The sequence below is a fragment of the Bufo bufo genome, chromosome 4 (genome assembly GCF_905171765.1).
Source record: "Bufo bufo chromosome 4, aBufBuf1.1, whole genome shotgun sequence".
Lineage (NCBI taxonomy): Eukaryota > Metazoa > Chordata > Amphibia > Anura > Bufonidae > Bufo > Bufo bufo.
Window position 1 is genome coordinate 339,197,333 of NC_053392.1, and position 21,904 is coordinate 339,219,236.

Genomic DNA, 21,904 nt, shown 5'->3' on the forward strand with positions numbered 1-21,904 from the left:
ATACAGGGGTTATATAACTTATTTTTGTTTATATTGATAATTATATGAGTGCGGATCTGTATGTATGTATGCAGAGTGTATTTGTGTATGTGTGTGTGTGTATATATATATATATATATATATAATATATTTATATATACATACACACACACACACACACACACACACACGCGCGCGCGTGGGGCGTGTGTGTTTGTGCTTTAGGGTGAACACCCTAATGCAATAGGCTGCGCACGCCTATGCTGAGTACAAATCATGTAGCAGATGTTACCTGCAGTCTTATGTAACACCACAGATAACAGTGATAACTCTCTGAGTACAGATAATGTAATAGATGTTACCTGCAGTCCTATGTAACACCACAGATAACACAGTGCTATAACTCTCTGAGCATAATGTAGAACATACCACCCTGCAGTCCCATGTAACACAACAAATAACAGTGATAACTCTCTGAGCACAGATAATGTAGCAGTTGTCACCTGTAGTTCTGTGTGGGGATCCAAGCTGGTGCCGCCTTCTCCTTATTGCCATGCTGCAGTTGTGTCCTCCTCCTTGTGCGCATTGTTGGGGTGGGCAGCACTAGAATTCAGAACAGCACTGTGTGAGTTGAAGTCCGCACCGGGCCCGCGGCAGTGAGCAGCGGCACTATGGGGGAACATTGCCAGGGCGCCCACTTGTGTGTGGCAAGCATTGGTAGCCTATGGGCATGATGTATGCCTGAGTATTACCTCACACACACCTCTGAAGGACACGACAACATGCAGTGAGAAAAGACTAATTCACTTACACAGAGAACGCCCATATAGAGAACATGACTGCAGTCAACAGAGAATAACGGTACAGTAAGGTGCTTTCACACATACATTTTTGGTGGCATTTCTCTGCACGCTTGTATTTTTAGTGGTGTTTTTTGTACCTGCGACTACCACTCCCAGCATGCACATTTACTTGGCTGTTCTTGTAACTCCCATTGAAAGGAGGATTCTGGGAGCTGTAATTTCTCAACAGCTGGAGTGCCGGAGGTTGCTGATACTTGGTCTAGAGGAAATATGAAATGCAGGACACACGGAATGCTAGAGTTCTTGGTGTTTTTACATCACCTTTTCTGTTGGGAAATAATACCATAAAGAAAACGCTAGTTGTAAGACACACTATTTGCAAAAAAAACGCAGCTGGCCAATATATTCCATCTTTTGTACAGGCCAAAAAACACCAGTGCAAATTCATGTGTTTAAGTACCCTGATAGCAAAATCTGAGCCAAGATCTATATGTATCAGGGGCAGACTGGGAACTTGAAGTGGCCCTGGAAAAAAAATTAAGTGGAGCCATGTTGTAGACAGGTCCAAATTGACAGAAAGCAAAAACAACACAAGCTGTCCAAGGAAAGAAGAAAATAATAAAATACCTGTTCCAAGCCACCATCTTTAGGGCAGGCATGGGCCTATTCCAGCCTGCAGCCTGAGACACCTGTGTCCCTGCACTATCTGTATACTGCCTCATATAGTGGCCTATGAGAGGGAACAGTAGAGGCGGGAGCCATAGGCTCGCATGTCCTGCAGCAGTATTAAACTCTATCAGTTATATTCAGGAGAGCATCTGCAGCTGCCGGGCAGGTACATAAGTACTTTAATCTCCCAGCGTTAATTACCACTGAGATCATCAGATCATTATGTACCTGGCCTGTGGCAGACAGGAGGACTTGGGTGGCCCCCTGGGCATCGGCCCCTGACATATAGGGTGCTTTCTCACGTGGCAGATTTTGTTATAGAAAAATTTCTGCGACTGAACATCAGTGCTATTCACCTGAATGGGGCTTTTCGGAAATCCATATGGGCGGGACAGTACCTTTTTTCACCAAAGTCCGTCTGTCCCTCTTTGATCCTTAAATGTCCCTCTTTTTGACCTGAGGAATGTGACGCTTTGCGATCCACAGCGATACTAGGAAATCGCAAATGCGCCATATTTCGCAATCACAGAGACACCAGAGCCTTTACTAAAAATCTTATCTTTTCACTAAAGGAGTAATTCACAGAGCAGAGGTGCCATTATCACCACCTTGTGACAAACCTTTCCTGCCCAGGCCAAGTTGAGTAGCCATCAATCTAGTTCTCTTATGACAGAACCTCATAAAACTGGTCTTTCTGCAGCCATAGTGTCTCCAATACCAGCAGGGGTCTCACACCTTTAGCCTGGGCAGCGAGCTTCAGAAGAAAAGGACAGATCCTTATCACACAGCTGGTTGGTACAGGAAGGAAGATGACCTGAAAGTCCCCTTCAATCCATAAGCTTCATATTTTTCCCCATATTTCCTAATATTTCATGGGTTATGGAAATGTGAAAGGAACCATCTTTTCAGAGATGGTTTTGGTTCTTCTAACCCACCTTCTAGGAAACCCGCGGGCAAATCAGAGATCCCTGCTCTGAGATATAAAGGTTCTCAGGCACCCTGTAATATCTTTTAGTCGTATTTGTTATCAGATGATGCGTAAAATTGTACTGATTATCAAAATCAACTATATTTCTTGATTGGACTTACGGGATATGGAGAAATGGGCAAAGCAAAGATTCTGCCAGATTTTCTCCCTATGGGGCAAAGGACTGCCCCTGTTCTAATTACACAAGGCTGGACCTGAACGTGTCATAACCACTCCCCGCTTCAGAGTGGGTAAAAACAGTGACACCCTCAGGTCCTGCGTCCTTCTTCTACCATCTGACGTTGACTAACATCACGACCGCCCGCTGGACACGGGCACACCCCACCATCTTGGATTATTATACAAAGACTTTGCCTTTTACTGGACACTACCACGGTAATTCTGAACTTACAGACATTCTATTCCCTTCCACCTCTTACCTATTTCTATCCAAACCAATCTGTCCAACTGGCAGGTAGATTTATCTGTCAGCTTTAATGTATATATTTTTGTGTATAGTTTTAGAATAAAAACTAACGATTTCATCATTCCAGTTTTGCCCTTGTTACTTGATGAACTGATCTATGCTAAGAACTCAGAAGACATACTACCAAATTGTTTTATTTTTATAAATTGTTAATTTACTAGCTAGGTTGCAAATAACCGTTTCGTCCCTTTAGGATTAGCTAGCCGGGGTCTCTTCGCCCCGATTCAATACGAAGAGTGGTGGCAGCAAATTAATTTGATTTCCAGCGTGAAATCAGTAAGTTTATTTTTACCGATTGTACATACAATCGTGATTGTATCCTGTCTGGGCCCACTAACCAATCTTAAACGTCTTCTGTGCTCACAGTGGATTCGCCTCCAGAAGTCTCTAGTGGAGACCTGTATGGCAACTGTGGCATAGTACGACGGGATTGGCGGGTGGTTGTCACATAGGAATTAATGCATAAATGTGCATTAATACATTTACTAAATTGCTCCTTACTAAAGTGTCTGTATGGTTTCTACCTGTATATTAGACTAGAACTTCATTATTTGGACCTTACAATATGTACATTTTCAGATGATTTATGTGCTAATATTTAAATGGATATTGAAGCGCAAGAAAAATATTGTCCCAGGTGCTCCACACGCTGTAAAAAGGAACGTATAGTCACCTAACCGATCCCCAGCTATTGCCGTTCTGACGGAGTCAGTAACTATGCTTTGGGTGGAGTTAGAGGCGTGGCAGGGATCTCAAGTCTCCCGGACGTTCAGGGAGTCTCCCGCTATTAGATAGCGGCTCCCTGACGCCCGCATGTGAAACAATATATCCCGGAAAGGTTTACTCGCAGTAAACCTTTCCGGCAACCTGTGCAGTGTCCCCTTCTCGGCGCGTGCGCACAGTGCAAGAAGAAGCTGATGCCAGCAGTCCACATCGGCGCATCAGGCTGAGCCTGTGCGCACGCGCGGGATCTCAAAGGGAGAGGCGGCACTGAGGAGTAGAAGGCGGCGCTGGGCACGAACGGCGATGCGTGCGGCTGGGCACCATGCATCCACAGACCTCCCCTGCTTGGGCACCTTAATTCAATGATTGACAGGTTAGTAAAACCTGTTTTTCCGCAGAATAAAGCTACAAATAGCTTTTATAAGGCCACCTTAGAAATCAGAATGCTACCCTGGACATGAGCATATGTTTAGCTCACAGGGCTTATAGGTGGTGACAGAATCTCTTTAATCATATACAGAAATATGATAATTTGGGGCAGGGTAATGAGCCCAGTCCTCCACACCATAGAGCAAAGTGTTTGGAAAATGTAATAAAAAGTTTGTGAAAGAAAAAAAAAGAAAACCTCCCTGAAATGAGAAGTGCACCTCCCTGAAATGAGTTTTTGCAGGTTGGGATGTCTGGCGTGGCCTAGTATGAAAAAACTGCCGTGATGCGCGCCGCTCATATTGTCCCTCTTTGTGATTTTCAAAAGTTGGGAGGTATGATGTGCTTCCTGCCAAAACAACCCCTTTCACATCAATAAAACTCATTTTCAGCTTTCTGCAACAAAATCTGCTGTTAGGAGGCACCCTTATGAGCAGTACATAAGGGTGTTCACCAGCAAACACATGCGGGCTGCCATCTTTAGTAAGGTAGACTCACCCGTCCGGCGATGCACAGGTAAGCCCTTAGCTGTGACGGGAGCCGGTCTGAAATCAAATGCAGTCACTGGGAGCAGGGAGTTCCGAGAACAGCCGCCGGGGGCCTTCATCGGGCTGTTCTCGGAACTGCCTGCTCCCGGTGACCGCATTTGATTTCAGACCGGCTCCCGGCACAGGTAAAGGCTTACCTGTGCATCGCCGGACGGGTGAGTTTACCTTACTAAAGATGGCAGCCCGCATGTGTTCGCTGGCAAGCACTGCAAACTGACCATCACTACTTATGAGGACACTATCAATGGCCTTGTTATGAGGACACATTACTATGTTTAGTTCTGTTTGGGGAAGACTGAGAATAACAATTTTAGAGTGTTCACTTAAAACAATGCAATTTAAAAAGTCTTGCTGAAGAGCACACAGTACATATAATACATTTCTATCCTTTTGTCTCTGAATCTATAGTAAATATAAGTAGTCAGAGAAATATCCATAAATAACAACGCAGAGAACCTGGGAGAGGTCTGATGTTTTCCTCCAGTCCACTAGGTGTCGCCCTTCTACTCTGCTATACAAATGCCCTATACGCGTTTCCGGTTTGATGACGCGCAGGAATGCGCCGGTATAACGTGACGTCATTATTCTGTGCGGTGGAGGAAAGTTTACACGTGTGTAGAAGGAAGACTTCAGAATGTCTGAGTTAGATCGTGTAGTGTAAGTACCGGACGCCCCATGAGTACGGGTGCTCGTGGCAGTAATGTAGGGGCGCAGGCTCTTGAATGATGAGGGTTTCCCTCATTCTCCAGCCTTCGCTCCTGCTATCATACTGGAGTAGTCATCTGTGTAATCCTATGTACTGGTAACGTTCTGATCTCTTGTTACAGAAAACCGAAAAACAGGAGATCAAAGAGATTCCTTCAGCACAGGGAGTCTAAGCTTACCGAGAACGACAAATATGCCATGCTTATTAAAGGGGGCAATGCCAACCTGATTGTCACCCAAGCTCTCAAAGATCTGGTATGTGGGTGGAGTTTTCTGTGCTCTAATGTTAAATGGTACCTGTGACATATGTGGGGTCTGGGTACTAAGACCCCCACCAATTGCAGAAATAATGAGGCTGAATGACTTCTCTGGTCATTGTGACCTGCTGTGCTCAGCCTCCTTGAAGAGTAGTCTAAGGACTGGTAGACTAGTTTCTATGAGTGTGTATGTGGATCCTGAGAACTAAGGGACTGTGGCGCTGGGTAAAGCACAGTGGTTTAATGTACAGTGTCACTTGTGACCATGAGTTGGGCAGAATAAAAGCTGAAGAAACACCCACAGAGATGGACCCTCAGCAATCAGTGGAGTGATGGCAGGGAACATCCCCTCGCACAACATTGAATTGAAATAGTGTGAAGGGCAGGGGTGGACTGGGAACTTAGTAGCCTTGAAAAAAAGTGGCCCCAAACTGGCAGAAGGTGGGGTAACACAAGTAGGTGTGTTCAACAGCACAAAATACTGTCCCAGCAGAACCATATACCACAGTGCAGCACAATTGCTCCAAAAGCTGTACCTCTGGTGGTCATCAGTAGATGCCATTTTCTGTCCTCCTCCAGTTGTCTCTGATTAAGATATGGAGCAGGGGACTTAGGAAATAAGATGCGGGCCACAGCAGTGGAGAGCTCATTATGTACCCCTCCAGTGACAGAGGCCAGTTGGCCCCCTGGGCAGTGATGCCCACCTCATTTCTACGCCCTTTTGTCTTGATTGACAGGGCCAGGCTAGCGTTGGTTCTCCTGCTGGCCCTGTCTGCCGTGTAAATCTTGCGCCTGCGCCGTCCCGTTCAGTACTCGGCGCAGGCACAGTGAGAAAGCTGGCTGCTGACTTTCTCACTGCGCCTGCGCCGAATACTGAACGGGACGGCGCAATACCATGTGCTTAGAAGAGAGCTAAAGGAACCAGAGGTACCCCAGAAGAAAAATAAGACACACTTGCAGTAGAATATTGCTTTATTGGTTCAGAGACATGCATCGCAATTCACGCAGTCCCATTCACTTCTATGGGGCCTGCGTTGCACGAAAAATGCACAATATAGAGCATGCTGCGATTTTCACGCAATGCACAAGTGATGCATGAAAATCACTGCTCATGTGCACAGCCCCATAGAAATGAATGGGTCTGGATTCAGTGCGGGGGCAATGCGTTCACCTCATGCATTGCACCCGCCCGTGTGAAAGAGGCCTAAGAACAGCACTTAATACCGTGTAGACACTGGAATGGATCAGCCCATCCATGACCTCAGATCCACTTTGGTCATCCAATCAGCAAACAAAGACAAATGACGGCAGCATCTCCAGAAGTGAATTTTTTTCACAGTGGGTCCATGAAAAAATATGCAACTGACGCCAAAAAGTGCAACGTTTCGACTAACAAGTAGTCTTTATCAAGCATGATATGCTTGATAAAGACTACTTGTTAGGCTACTTTCACACCTCCGTTAGGTGCGGATCCGTCTGGTATCTGCACAGACGGATCCGCACCTATAATGCAAACGCTTGTATCTGTTCAGAACGGATCCGTTTGCATTACCATAAACAAAAAAAAAATATTATTTTTTTTCTTTTCATGATCATGCAAATGAATCCGTCCTGACTTATATTGAAAGTTAATGGGAGGCGGATCCGTTTTCAATTGCACAATATTGTGTCAGTGAAAATGGATCCGTCCCCATTGACTTACATTGTAAGTCAGGACGGATCCGTTTGGCTCCGCATCGTCAGGCGTCAGTCTTTGTTTGCTATTATACAGATGATAGGTCATCGATATAGGAGTCCCTTACATGAGATATTTCTCCTGAAAGTATCCATGCTGCTACAAATGCTAGTGACAAAACAGTTTTGCCACATTTTTGGAGGTCTTTCCTCTACACTTTGCCTACCTTTTAGTGTCCAGTTCTATTAAAATCTGCATCCATCTGCGAAACCGCATGCAGAAATGACAGCTTTTATGTTAACTGATTTTTATGTTTTTCAGCGTTCATTGAAAAAGCCATACTGTGTGATTTATAAAAGGTAAGGTATAAACTGCATATGTGTATATTAGATTATATAATTGTATATATAAATTCATCTCATCTGTATTTGTGCATATGCAGTTTTTTTTTGTTTTTTTTATTTCATTTAATTTTGGGGCTTTTGAAGAAACATGGCTTTGTGCATACATAGTATCTGCTTGCATACACCCACATTATGGATCTGTAATACGGTACCTATAGACTACTATGGGGCCTTACTAAATGCATGTCACCATGCACAGATTTTTTTCTTATGTATTTATGAAAAAAATGGGGCATTTCTATTGCTTAAAGAGGTAACCTGCCCTAGAAGCTTTCCATATGGCTATAAGTGACCCATAAAATACTGCACTGTGTTAAAGGGGTTATTCAATTTCACAAACAATCTCCCCATATGCCGGGCCCCTCAGAGGGAATATAGGAATATACTTATCCCGCTCCCTGCACCGCCTCTGCTGCTTCTCCCTGTGCGCCGATAAAAACACGGTGACGCTAGGGAGCCTCGCCCCCGCTTGCCATTGGCTGCTCCCCCCTGACACCAGATGCTTTAATCCGTGTACAGGCAGAAGCAGCGGCGGTGCGGGGGCCAGGAGCGACGCAAGTATATTCCCTTTGAGGGGCCCGGCACATGGGGGGGCTGTTTGTGAGCTTTGTCATCTCGGCAAACTAAACCACTCAAAATATGTATCTATTTACCCTTGTAAAGACCCTGCAGCTTCTCACTGGGTGCAAAGTACATTGCAAGTGACTCCTGTTCTGCTGTATATCACCCATAGCAGATATGTCCTTTAGCATGTATTCACCTGGCTGCACCATGTGAATAGTCATAATTCGTGTTGTATCCGTGTAGTTGTCACTATTTGCATGATTCATTGTAATACTCCAATAATTTCTGAAATAACTAACGGGATATCTATCGGTTTAGGAAAAACATGACAAGACCTTTTGACGATCCTACATCCCTGGTAAGTGTAAATGAATGAGTGCAAACTTGCTGAGTAGATTTTCTCGAGACACGCAAAAGTGAAGTTCATTTTTCTCAACTCCATCCGTCAGATGTGTTTTGTTTGAATAAGGCCTGGGTGACACAAAGATATTTTGTAGTGTACCTTCAGGACTACACTACTGCTTCGTCTGATTCAGTTGCCAATAGGAAGCTGTTAATGGTATTTTGAATGTTTATTACACAGTAGAAAATGCTTGTTCGCTGCTAAAAGCATGTCGTGCGACATGTTTTGTAATTATAGTCTATGGTGTCGCACTGCAACACGACAGTCGCACAAAAATCTAACTTGGATGGATATTTGTGCGTCTGTCGTGTTACAGCATGTTGCATGGCGACACCATAGACTATCATTACAAAAATAGACTAAGGCCTCATGCACGCGACCGTTGTTTTGGTCCGCATCCGAGCCACAGTTCTGGCGGCTCGGATGCGGACCCATTCACTTCAATGGGGCCGCAAAAGATGAACTGTCCTATTCTTGTCTGCGGTCAAGAATAGGCAGTTATATTAAAGGCTGTCCGTGTCGTTCCGCAAATTGCGGAACGCACACGGACGCCATCCGTGTTTTGCGGATCCGTGATTTGTGGACTGCAAAACACACAACGGTTGTGTGCATGTAGCCTAAGAGTGGGTTTTGCACACAGGTTTTTGTGGTAGTTTGTGGTTTTGTTTTTTCTTTAGTTTTTTTTTTTTTTCAGGGGAATTCTTTTAGCTGGATTCACTTCTGACTTTGGCAAAAAAAAGAAAAATGCTAAAAAAGCTGTGCGGAATGCCACCCTAAGGCCTCATGCACTGAACTGTAGTTTCGTTCCGCATCCGACACGCATTTATTTGCGATTGGATGCGGACCCACTCATTTCAGTGGGGCCGCAAAAGATGCAGACAGCACATGACAGTATATGTCTGTTCCACTGCCCCTCAAAAAAATAGAACATGTCCTATTCTTGTCCGTTCTGTGGACAAAAATCTGCATTTGAAAAATACTACGGGAAGGAAAATGCAGGATGCACAGTTTGCGGACTGAAAAAACTGATAAGGCCGTATGCATTTGTTTTCTAAAAACTGATGCAGTTTTGCTGTAGTTATGACAGTTGCAACAAAGACTAGCCTATTAATACATCATTGCTAATTAATCACTCTTCAGCTTTACGTAGTGTTGGCATCTTCAGTAACATTGTGCACTAAAACAGATTTCACTGTGTTCTAGGAATTTTTTTCTAAGAAATCTGACTGCTCATTATTTGTGTTTGGGTCTCATAATAAGAAACGGCCAAACAACTTGATCTTTGGTAAGTCTGTTAACTATATATATAGATATATATACACTGCTGTCTTTAAAAAAAAAAAATGTAAAAGTTGAAATGGAGTGCCTAATTCTACATTTATACAGCCCAATTTTCAGGCAGATTATCTGGAATTTAAGTTTGTACAAACGCTTGTTCTGGATAATCTGCCTTTTGTAAAGGTGCTGCTGATCACCCGCTGGACAAGCAAAATGCTTGTTCATAAGGTGAAATGATTGTTCGTGTGTACACCTCAATCATTGTTTCTGGGCAGCAGATCATGCTTTTTAAACAGCACTCTGCTGCCCAGAAACCAAAAAAATTTGAGGACGAGTGGTGGAAGATATCTGCATGTAAAGGCAGCTCTCCACCCCTCCCCTGATGAGCAGGCAGTTATTGTGAAGAAACAGTTCCTTCCAAATAAATGTTTACCAGTAGTTTAAATGCGTCTTAAGCCTAGTGCATACAGTATTATTGTAGTTAATGTATAACTAGTATGCAGGAAGTTCCTCTAAGCTTCTTAATGAATTCCTGAGCAGGTTGGCTCCTCTTGAGTTGAGCCTCCCCTGGGTGTTCTTGCACTTCACCAACCACAGATGACCTGACCATTGTCTGGGCAAAATGAGTACTAAGGGGCCTCCATTAGTAGTGTTGTCTTTTAACCCTGCAGAGTAATTGAAACCCACATCATATATCTCAGCGCCCACTTTTGGTTGTGGCTATCTATTTTTGCGCACCGTACACATATTAGCCTTACTTATCAGGTAGTAATCCTACATCTGTGAAGCCTCCCTGGAAGCTACCTGATTAATGGCACATTCATCAGCACTGCTGGTAGCCATGCATAGAACCGTGTGTGTGTTTTAATTTTTTTGGTTGGTGGCAAATAACTCTTTCAAAAAAGTGCTCACAGCCCTCCCCTTTGCTGGCCTATGCTTTTTGGGTGGAAAATTGCCGAGCACATCTTGGACACCACCAGGGGCAAGAGCAGTCGTCTTCAACAGTATAGATCCGCCCATGCCAACAGCTTCAAAAGGATTAGGCCCTACTTTCTCTCCTTTTGGTGCTTTCCAAGCCCCCAGCCTTCTGGGTTGAAGACAACTCAGGACCACAAAAGAAGTCCTTCAAACCTTTCCTCTCATGATGACCTCACCACAACTTATCCAAACTCTCTTCCTCCAAGTCTACGTCCACTCCATTTGCAGCCCCCATCCAAGCTTGCTTGGGTGGGGTGTGGTTACATGTTTCGTTTTGAAAGGTCTGGCTTTCCAAGCGACCACCCCAGCCTTCCAAGCCAAAACCTCAACATTGTTTGAAGCCACACTAGGGTTGTCACAATACCAAAATGTTGATTTGATTTCGATACCATAAAAAAGTATTGCAATGCTCAATACCACACGAAAAAATAAAACCCCAAGAAAGCCACGCACATGCCGCATTTTATGGAACGTCTATCCTATTTTTGGGGGGACAAGGTGACTAAAAAATGGCGAATTGTGTGTTTATTTTTTTCTGTTACGGCGTTCATCGCATAGGGGATATTTTTTTATATTTTAATAGTTCTGACTTTCCATTTCATCCACCATGACTACAGGTGAGATTGACCCCTTGACCTCTGTAGGGGCAGGAATACACAGAGAGAGATTAAAAGTCCCCACCCACTCTCTCCCTTCAGTGTTTCCTGTCCCTACAGGGACATTGCACAGAGAGGCCGCCCTAAGGAGAGGTGAAGAGTTCTTATTTTCATTACGCCCCATGACAGCACCTGTGAGAGATCCTCCCCCTTCCGGACAGGGAACAGGAACTTCCCAGATCTTTAAATTGGTCCACTGCCTTCCACCACTCAGTTTTCCTGTTTCCTGTCCAGAGACAGTAGGATTTCTTTTCAGGTCTATCTTTTGGGCTGCAGGACCTCTAGGGTTAAAAGGATGGAAACCTAGTGGAGGTACCTGTCGGCGTAAGTCTCCACTAGGAGCCGCTGAGAAGCCCAGCGTTTTCTCTCCCTTCAGAGCCATGGGGGATGCCTGTAGCTGCCTCGTTGTCCCTGCCTAGTCGGTGAAGTTCGGTGTGAGGGGGAGGTGGATCTTCTCCTCTCATTGCGGCAGGCCGAGTCTGGACGCGCGCATCGAACTGGAAGTGACGCGTGCGTTCCACCGGCTGGAAGGGGAGGAGCTTAAACATGGCGGGCGTTGCACGGCCCGTTTGAAAAAGGGAACGCCAGCCAGCATGGAGGGAGCAGGAGGAGCAGCAGCAAGCAGATACCGGTCCGGACGGCCAGATCTTCCCTCCATTGCCCCCCTTGAAGCAGCATCATCATGCAGGAAGAAGGGGATGTGCAATTGCGCTCTGACAGACAGGAGCAGATTTCTGAATCCAGCATGGTACTCCTGGGGGTAAGAGGGTTAACCACCACCATCTCCCTTTGGGGAGTTATTATTGTGGTCAGAATTAGACTGATTAGGGCTGTTTTATTAAATGCAGGTTAAAGAAGCCCCAAGAAAAGCTACCCACAAAACAAGAGCTACGGAGTGTGGAATTTGCAAGCGTAAATTGGGCCCGTCCTACCCCAAAACATGTTGCCAACCATGTCAGGATAAGTTAGTAGCAGATGAGTCGCCATCTTTATTACAAAGCATCCAGGAGTTAGTTAAAAAGGAAGTTCGTTCTTCTGTGGAAGATCTTAAAAAATCCCTCCCTAGCTCATCCAGACATAAGAAGGCTCAGACAATAGTGGAGGATACTACGGATTCTGAGTCTGAGGAGGGCGCCATTGCAAGCTCAGATTCCTCCTCTGAGGATTTGACAGGGAAGCCGTTATTCAGAGCGGAGGATACGGATCTACTATTAAAAGCGGTTAGCTCCACGATAGAGCTGGAGGAAGAAAAGGAGTCCAGGTCTAGGCCAGAACTCATGTTTGAAAGCCTAAAGCCAAAAAAGTCTAGGGTGTTCCCCATTCAGGACTGTATCAAAGACCTGATTAAACGTGAATTGGAGAAGCCCGACAAAAAATTCTTTATCCCTAGAGCGGTTAAGAGAAAGTACCCCTTTGATGATCAAGAAGTATCAGCTTGGCAGGAGGTACCGAGGGTAGACTCCTCCGTAGCGAAGATAAATAAAAAATCAGCTCTCCCGTTTGAGGATTTAGGTTCCCTTAAAGATCCAATGGACAAAAGGGCAGATGCCTACTTAAGAAAGAATTGGAAGGCATCCACTTCTGCCTTTTAAACCGAATATAGCGAATTCAGAGCACTTCCCTTTGGGATATCTCAGGCGCGGAGGCTCTTCACAAAGCTAATGGCGGAGGTAATGGCAGAAATAATGATCAGACATCATTATAATCTCGTACCTGGACGAACTTCTCTTAGTAGGGCAGTCCCCAGAGCTGTTGATCTCAAATACAGGAGGTCCTGGGGATCCTGATGAGCCTTGGCTGGTTAATAAATTGGGACAAATCGTCCCTGATTCAAACCTCCAAATGCGTTTTCCTAGGCATCTTATTAGATTCCCAGACGCAGAAATCTTATCTTCCGGTAGACAAGAAGAAAGCTATTCGGCAGAAAATCAGGTCTTTCAGCAAAACCAAGGAAGTATCCCTAAGAAAAGCAATGTCTATTCTGGGTCTGATGACTGCTTGCATTCCAGCTGTGAGATGGGCCCAATTCAGGTCCAGAATACTTCAATGGCACATTTTGTCCAAATGGGATGGGATGTTGCTATCCCTGGATCGCAAGATTGTGATCCCGGGGTCAGTAACCCGGTACCTAACTTGGTGGCTGAAAACTCTGAACCTAAGTCGGGGAGTAGAGTGGTTGAAACAGGACCCCTTAATAATAACCACCGATGCAAGCCCTTGGGGACGGGGGGCCCCATTCAGTTTTGGGGTTTTTCCAAGGCCCTTGGTCAAAAACCCAGAGTGCTCAGTCCCAAAATGCCAGGGAGTTAAGAGCAGTCCTGTGCGCATTAAAGTAAAGTCTCTCATCATTGCCTCCAAAAACATGTCAGAATCCTATCCGACAAACGCCTCGGTGGTAGCTTATTTCAACAAACAAGGGGGGACAAGATCTCCTCAACTAATACAGCTAGCATCCAGGATCTTCTTACTAATACAGGGGAAAGCTCTTTCTCTCTCAGCAGTTCATTTGAAAGGCTCAGAGAATTACCAGGTGGACTTTCTCAGCAGACACAGATTCAGCCAAGTGAATTGGTGTCTGAATCAGGAGGTATTTCACCAAATAGAGGCCCTATGGGGATCTCCCACAATAGATCTATTCGCCTCGGTAGAGAACAAAAAGTGTGAAAGTTTTTCTTTTCTCTGAGCAGGGAGGATCAGTCGATAGGCACAGATGCGCTCACAGCCATGGGGGAAGGGCCTAGCTATGCGTTTCCTCCCATTAGCCTGTTGCCCAGAGTGATCCAGAAGATCAGTGGGGAGCAGGCAACAGTGATACTAATAGCACCGTTTTGGCCGAGAAGAGTCTGGTTTGCCTGGTTGAGGAGACTATCAATAGCCGATCCCTGGATACTTCCAGAAAGACAGGACCTATTATATCAGGGCCCTCTACATCATCCGGAAGTCAAGAACCTCCACCTGACAGCCTGGATTTTGAGAGGACATTCTTCAGGTCTAGAGGCCTATCGGAACAAGTCATTGGGACTCTTCTAGCCAGTAGGAAAAAGGTCACCTCCGAAATCTATCTGAGGGTATGGAAGACCTTCCCTCGGTTTGCAGGGCCAGGCCTAGACTTGAGCTCGCCCAACATCCCTTTTTAATTAAATTTTTTTTTTACAGGAAGGCCTTATAAAACTTAAACCCAGCACTCTCAAGGTCCAGGTCTCGGCACTGAGTGCTCTATTTGACTTTAGATTAGCTACTCATCCTTGGGTCAAAAGGTTTATTAAGGGTTCCTCTAGACCAGTGGTGGGCAACCTTTTTTTTCAACTGAGCCAAATATCGCCAAAACCACGATTGAAATTTCTTTGGAGAGCCACATTTTTAAAACCTAAAATATTGCGTCAACAGTACCAGTGAGGACTATTAGGGCTCATGCACACGACCGTGTGCCCGCCGTTGCCATATTGCAGGTCTCATACGGCGGGTCCGCAATACACGGGCACTGGCCGTGTGCAGCCCGCATCAAGGACCCATTCACTTCAATGGGTCCAGGATCCGGAATATGAGTGCTACAGAGTGCTTCCGTGGAGCTTCTGGCTGTGCCTCCGCACCGCAAAAAAGTAGCGCATGCACTACTTTTTCGCGGTGCGGAGGCACAGCCAGAAGCACCACGGAAGCACACTGTAGCACTCATATCCCCGATCCTGGACCCATTGAAGTGAATGGGTCCATGATGCGGGCTGCACACGGCCAGTGCCCGTGTATTGCGGACCCGCCGTATGAGACCTGCAATATGGCAACGGCGGGCACACGGTCGTGTGCATGAGCCCTAATAGTCCTCACTGGTACACTGGCATCATGGACCCATTCACTTTAGCATGCGCTACTTTTTTGCGGTGCGGGCAGTCGGATGCGGATCGTGAACCCCATTCAAGTGAATGGGTCCGCGATCCTCATGCAGCTGCCCCATGGTCTGTGTCCGTGCATTGCGGACGGACCGCTATTTGCGGTCCAGAGCACAGGCACGGCGCCCTTACATTCGTGGGCATGAGCCCAGAGTGTGTTTTTACATACTTTTATATGTACTTTCTTTTATTTGGATCTTGATTATTATTTCATTTAATCTTTATAATTTTTTACTTTTATTAAACGCACTTATGGGGGATATCTGTGGATGACGCACTTATGGGGGATATCTGTGGATGACGCACTTATGGGGGATATCTGTGGATGACACACTTATGGGGGATATCTGTGGATGACACACTTATGGGGGATATCTGTGGATGACGCACATATGGGGGATATCTGTGGATGACGCACTTATGGGGGATATCTGTGGATGACGCACTTATGGGGGATATCTGTGGATGACGCACTTATGGGGGATATCTGTGGATGACGCACTTATGGGGGATATCTGTGGAGGGCGCACTTATGGGGGATATCTGTGGAGGGCGCACTTATGGGGGATATCTGTGGATGACGCACCTATGGGGGATATCTGTGGATGACGCACCTATGGGGGATATCTGTGGATGACGCACCTATGGGGGATATCTGTGGATGACACATATATAGCATAAGATGCTATATAAGTGCCCTCCACAGATATCCCCCATAAGTGCCCTCCACAGATATCCCCCATAAGTGCCCTCCAGTAAGTAAAGTAATGTATTAGTGGGGGGAAGGGAGGAGGCACATGAAATACATGAAGCCCACGGGGGCACTCGGGAAAGCGGCATTTGATATTTGCCATTCGGTGTTCTTGGAAAGGAGGGTGACCACTTTTTTGCGCGCAGTAATGGCGGACATATTGCTTAAGACTCATAGTCATTGGTTATTATTTTTAAACTTTTATTTTTGAAGAAAATTTTCCACAGCTCACAGAACATTTTCCACAGCTCACAGAACATTTTCCCTCAGAGCCTATGTTCATTTTTGAGGGCTATTTTCCCTCAGCACAGTTCAGTCATTAATCCCAATTCATCCCTGTTTACTAAAACTTCCCCCGACGTTAGTCTCCACACCTCCCCATTGACTGCGACCTTCATCTGTATTATAAAGTACTGTAGAGGGCCCGGCCAGAGGCTATTCAAAACTCACCGCACGTCCGCACAGTCACTGCCGCCTGCTGCTTCTGAGTGTCTGACTGGGAGGGATCCGGAGATGCACGGAAACCACGCCTCCGGGCGGCTCCTCCTCACTCTCCTCTGACACACGTGAGCTGCCTACTGCGCTGCGCCGTGCGCACTGCCCCCGGCACTGTTAGATCACATTTTGAATAGGAGGCGGTGGGGGGGCCGGGGGCCCCCCTGGCTGAGGGGCCCGGTCGCAATTGCGACCGCTGCGACCCCTGTAGCTACGCCACTGCATCTCACCCTCCGTCATGCGCCTCCTGCCCCGCCTGCCTGCTTCATTCATAAAGTGGAAGGAGCAGACAGACGGGGCAGGAGGCGCATGACGGACATTTTGCAAGCTTGAGCGGCGCGATATGGCTGCGCGGCCGCCCACCCGCCAGCCCGCACGAAAGAGCCGCATTCAAGGATAAAAAGAGCCGCATGTGGCTCGCGAGCCGCGGCTTGCCGACCACTGCTCGCCGACCACTGCTCTAGACTATGTCCTACAGTGAAATCTAAATCAGCCCCGTGGGACCTTAATCTGGTTCTATCCGCTCTAACCAAGGCTCCGTTTGAGCCCCTTGGGGACATCCCCTTAAAGATGCTATCCTATAAAACTGTATTTTTAGTGGCCATTACATCCGCCAGATGAGTAGGAGAACTATCCGCTTTGTCATCTTCCCCGCCATATACTCAGATTCTGGAGGATAGAATTGTATTCAAACCGGATCCTGCCTTCCTGCCCAAAGTTTCAGTATTCCATAAATCTCAGGAAATAGTTCTCCCCTCTTTTTGCCAGAACCCGAAGAACGAGGGGGAAAAGTCCTTTTCATACTTTAGACGTCAGAAGGTGTGTCTGTGCATATTTAGAGTCTACGAAGGGCTTTAGGAAAACCCCACAACTCTTTGTTCAGGGTCAGAACAGAGGCTCGAAAGTCACAAGCCGTACCTTAGCCAGGTGGATCAAGAGAGCGATAGGTCTGGCATATTCACAATCAGGTTGTCAGGTACCTTTAGATTTTTCAGCTCATTCCACCAGGGCAGTAGCCTCTTCCTGGGCAGAAAAAGGGTGCGCTACTATTGAGCAAATCTGTAGGTCAGCAACGTGGAGTTCCCCCTCTACGTTTTACAAGCACCTTAATGAAAATATTAAGGATATGAATGGACAGATCCGGAAAAAGATCAGGGGTCTAGAAATAATTACTCTTTGATCCGTCCGAAACAAAAATCTTTAATGATATCCGAAAAATTGATATACAGGTGGCAAAAGTTAAGTAAACTTCCCAGCCTTTTGAGGATTCGTCACAGTTACGAGATCCCATGGAACGAAAGGCTGATTCCCTTTTGAGAAAATGCTGGTAAGCCTCCATGTTTGGAGTAAAGACAAGAATAGCGGCAACTTCCGTGGCTAGAGCTATGTACTTCTAGCTCGATGAGTTAGAAAATCACATTAAGAATAAAACTCCTAGGGAAGAAATTTTACCCTCCATCCCCTTTCTTAGATCCTCCACCGCATTTCTGGCAGATGCTTCTGCAGAATCAGATTTGCGGCCAAAGACTCGGCTCTTTCAAACTTAGCCAGAAGAGTGCTGTGGATGAAATCCTTGGGGGGGGGGGAGATAGGACCTCCAAGGCAAAACTGTGTTCTATTGCTTTTTCAGGTGAATATGTTTTCGGCCCTGTACTAGATAAAATCTTAGAAAAAGCGGCCGATAAAAAGAAAGGGTTTCCTGAGGAGAGTAAAAAAACTTTTTCGTCCCTTCAGTTCGCAGTCCAGACCCTATAGATCAGGTATGCTCAACCTGCGGTGCAAAACTACAACTCCCATAATTCCCTGACAGTCTACAGCTATCATCCTACAAAAGGGCATTGTGGGAGTTGTAGTTTTACAACAGCTGGAGGGCCACAGGTTGAGCATCCCTGCTATAGAGGAAAAGGAAAAACGGGACGTTGGAGTTATCAAAAAGGGGGCAACGGCAGGGGGTTCCTCCTTAATCCCCAAAACAAACAGAACGAAAAGCGATGACGCCAGAGTAGGAGGGAGGTTGAGGAATTTTATGACCCAGTGGGAATCTGTAACATCAAGTCCCTGGGCTTTAGACATCGTAGAAAACGGTTACAAAATAGAATTTTCCTCAACCCCTCTAAAAAGATTTCAGTCCACTTCCCACAGTCCGACCATTCCTTTTAAAAATATGGCAGGGAAGTTCTAGACTTAAAAAAAAATCAGAGGTAGTAAGAAATGTACCCGAAATAGAGAGAGGTTATTCCTAGTACAAAAACCAGACGTATCCTTCTGTACCATTGTAGACTTAAAAGATCTAAACAAATTGATAACCTACAGAAAATTCTAAATGGAATCTATTTTAGTCCATCATCCCCATAATCAAAAAGAGCCTATATCGCATCGGTCGATCTGAAAGACGCCTACTTTCACGTTCCTATCCATCCCAACTCTCAAAAATACCTGAGATTTGCACTAAAAGACAACAAGGGCTCTGCATCATTTCCAATTCTCTGCCCTTCCATTTGGCATTTCCTCAGCACCAAGGCTCTTCACAAAATTGGTTTTAGAGATGATATCTCCTCTCAGACAAGAAGGACTATTAATCTTCCCATACTTGGATGATTTCTTTTTAGTAGGAAACTCAGAATTAGAAACAATCAGACAAACAGACTATTTCTTGCAAAAAATTTCGGATTTGGGTTGGTTAATAAACAAAGTCCTACTTGATCCCGTCATCCAACAGGAAGATTCTAGGAGTAATGTTGGATTTAATATCTCAAACATCATCTCTCCCACAGGAAAAAATAGTCTATCCGGGAAAGAATAAAAGACTTTCAAAACCGGTGCTCTGTCAGAAAGGCTATGAGCATTCTGGGACTTATGACATCATGCATAATAGCAGTAGCTTGGAGTTAGGCTCATGCCAGGATTAACCGCTTTACGTCCGCCCATAGGATATAAACGTCCTATGGGTGGACGTCTATTTCTGAAAGCACGTTTTAAAACGTCCTTTCAGAAATAGCAGCTGCACGCTAATCGTGCAGCTGCTGATCGGGTTGCCCGCTGTCAGTGACAGCAGGGCAACCCTAAGACAAGGCAAGGACATGCGCTTCCTGTTCCGGCCCGGCGGTCATGTGACCGGAGAGTGCAGGGGCTGTGTGAGGTCTCTCAGAGACCTCGATCAGCCCTGCTCTGAGGCTGTACAGCGCTGGATTGCTGCTGTACAGCCTCTCTAGGGGTGTATTTGTCCTGTAACTGGGGCTACTATGTCAGCCCCAGTTACAGGAGAAATCAACTGTGAAAAACAAAAAAAAGTGAAGTAAATGTCCCCCAGAGGTCTTGTATGACCTTATGGGGGACGAAAAGTGTAAAATAAAAAAAATAAAAATAAAAGGTTGAAAATAAAAAAAAGTTTCACATGTAAAAAAAATAAAGTCCCCAAGTAAGGAATGAAAAAAAAGTTAAAAATAGAAAAAATAAAAAAAAGTATACATATTAGGTATTGCCGCATCCGTAAAAACCAGCTCTATAAAAATATCACATGACCTAACCCCTCGGGTGAACACCGTAAAAAAAAAAAAAAACTGTGTCAAAACAAGCAATTTTCGTCACCTTGCATCACAAAAGGTGCAACACCAAGTGATCAAAAACGCGTATGTCCCACAAAATAGTACCAATAAAACCGTCACCTCATCCCGCAAAAAATGAGCCCCTACATAAGAAAATCTCTCAAAAAATAAAAAAAAACTATAGCTCTCAGAACATGGACACATTAAAACCATAATTTTTTTGTTTCAAAAATGCTATTATTGTGTAAAACTTTAATAAATGAGAAAAAGTATACATATTAGGTATCGCCACGTCCGTAACAATCTGCTCTATAAAAATGTCACTTGACTGAACCCCTCAGGTGAACGCTGTAAAAATAAATAAATAGAAACTGCTAAAACAACCAATTTTTTTGGTCACCTTGCCCCATAAAGTGTTTATAATGAATGTAAAGTAGAAAGGTGTTATAATGAATGATCAAAAAATCATATGTACCCAAAAATAGTACTAATAAAACTGGCACCTTATCCCCTAGTTTCCAAAATGGGGTCACTTCTTGGGAGTTTCTACTGTAAGGGTGCATCAGGGGGGCTTCTAATGGGACATGGCATCTAAAAACCATGTGGAGTTCCTTTTTCTTCTGCGCCCTGCCGTGTGCCCATACAGCAGTTTATGACCACATGTGGGGTGTTTCTGTAAACCGCAGAATCTGGGTAATTAAATATTGAGTTTTGTTTGGCTGTTAACCATCGATGTGTTAAAGAAAAAAATTGATTAAAATGGAAAATCTGCCAAAAAAGTGAAATTTAAAAATTTGATCTCTATTTTCCTTTAATTCTTGTGGAACGCCTAAAGGGTTAACAAAGTTTGTAAAATCGGTTTTGAATACCTTGAGGGGTGTAGTTTCTACAATGGGGTCATTTATGGGGGTATCCACTATGTAGGCCCCACAAAGTGACTTCAGACCTGAACTGGTCCTTATAAAGTGGGTTTTGGCAATTTTCTTAAAGATTTGAAGAATTGCTTCTAAACTTCTAAGCCTTCTAACGTCCTAAAAAAATAAAATGACATTTCCAAAATGATGCCAACATAAAGTAGACATATGGGGAATGTTAAATAATAAATATTTTATGAGGTATCACTTTCTGTTTTAAAAGCAGAGAAATTGAAATTTAGAAAATTGCGAATTTTTCAAATTTTTGGGTAAATTTGGGATTTTTTCATAAATAAAGGTGAAATATTTTGACTCAAATTTATGACTATCATGAAGTACAATGTGTCACGAGAAAACAGTCTCTGAAGGACTTGAATAAATAAAGGCGTTCCAAAGTTATTACCACATAAAGTGAGATGTCAGTTTTGCAAAATTTGGCCTGGTCAGGAAGGGGGCAAATGGCCCAGATGGCAGGTGGTTAAACAAACATGAATTCTATGGAAGTCGTCCCTAGACAGAAAGATAATCATTCCATACCAAGTAAAGTCAGATTTAAACTGGTGGAGGAAAAAGATAAATCTATCAAAAGGCGTTCTCTGGCTGAAAGAACCAGAGATACAAATTATGACAGACTCAAGCAGTACAGGATGGGGAGCAAAAGTAGCCTCATCAACCTGACAGGGAAGGTGGTCAAAAGAAATAAAAAAAACAAATCCTCAAATTACAAAGAGCTGCGAGCTGTCTGGGAGACCCTAAAAGTAGCTCAAAACCTTTTACGCGGAAAACATATAAA

General features: G+C 44.8%; 1 protein-coding gene across 1 annotated transcript in view; it reads left to right on the forward strand.

The window, feature by feature from the left end:
* Nucleotides 1–5,141: 5,141 nt before the first annotated feature.
* Nucleotides 5,142–21,904, forward strand: part of RPF2 (ribosome production factor 2 homolog) — a 58,175-nt gene continuing 41,412 nt past the window's right edge. Inside the window, exons 1-5 of the mRNA XM_040428880.1 lie at nt 5,142–5,259; nt 5,430–5,562; nt 7,561–7,598; nt 8,526–8,565; nt 9,814–9,895. Coding sequence (XP_040284814.1) covers nt 5,237–5,259; nt 5,430–5,562; nt 7,561–7,598; nt 8,526–8,565; nt 9,814–9,895 — 316 coding nt within the window. The 5' untranslated portion in view covers nt 5,142–5,236. The remainder of the gene's footprint in view (nt 5,260–5,429; nt 5,563–7,560; nt 7,599–8,525; nt 8,566–9,813; nt 9,896–21,904) is intronic.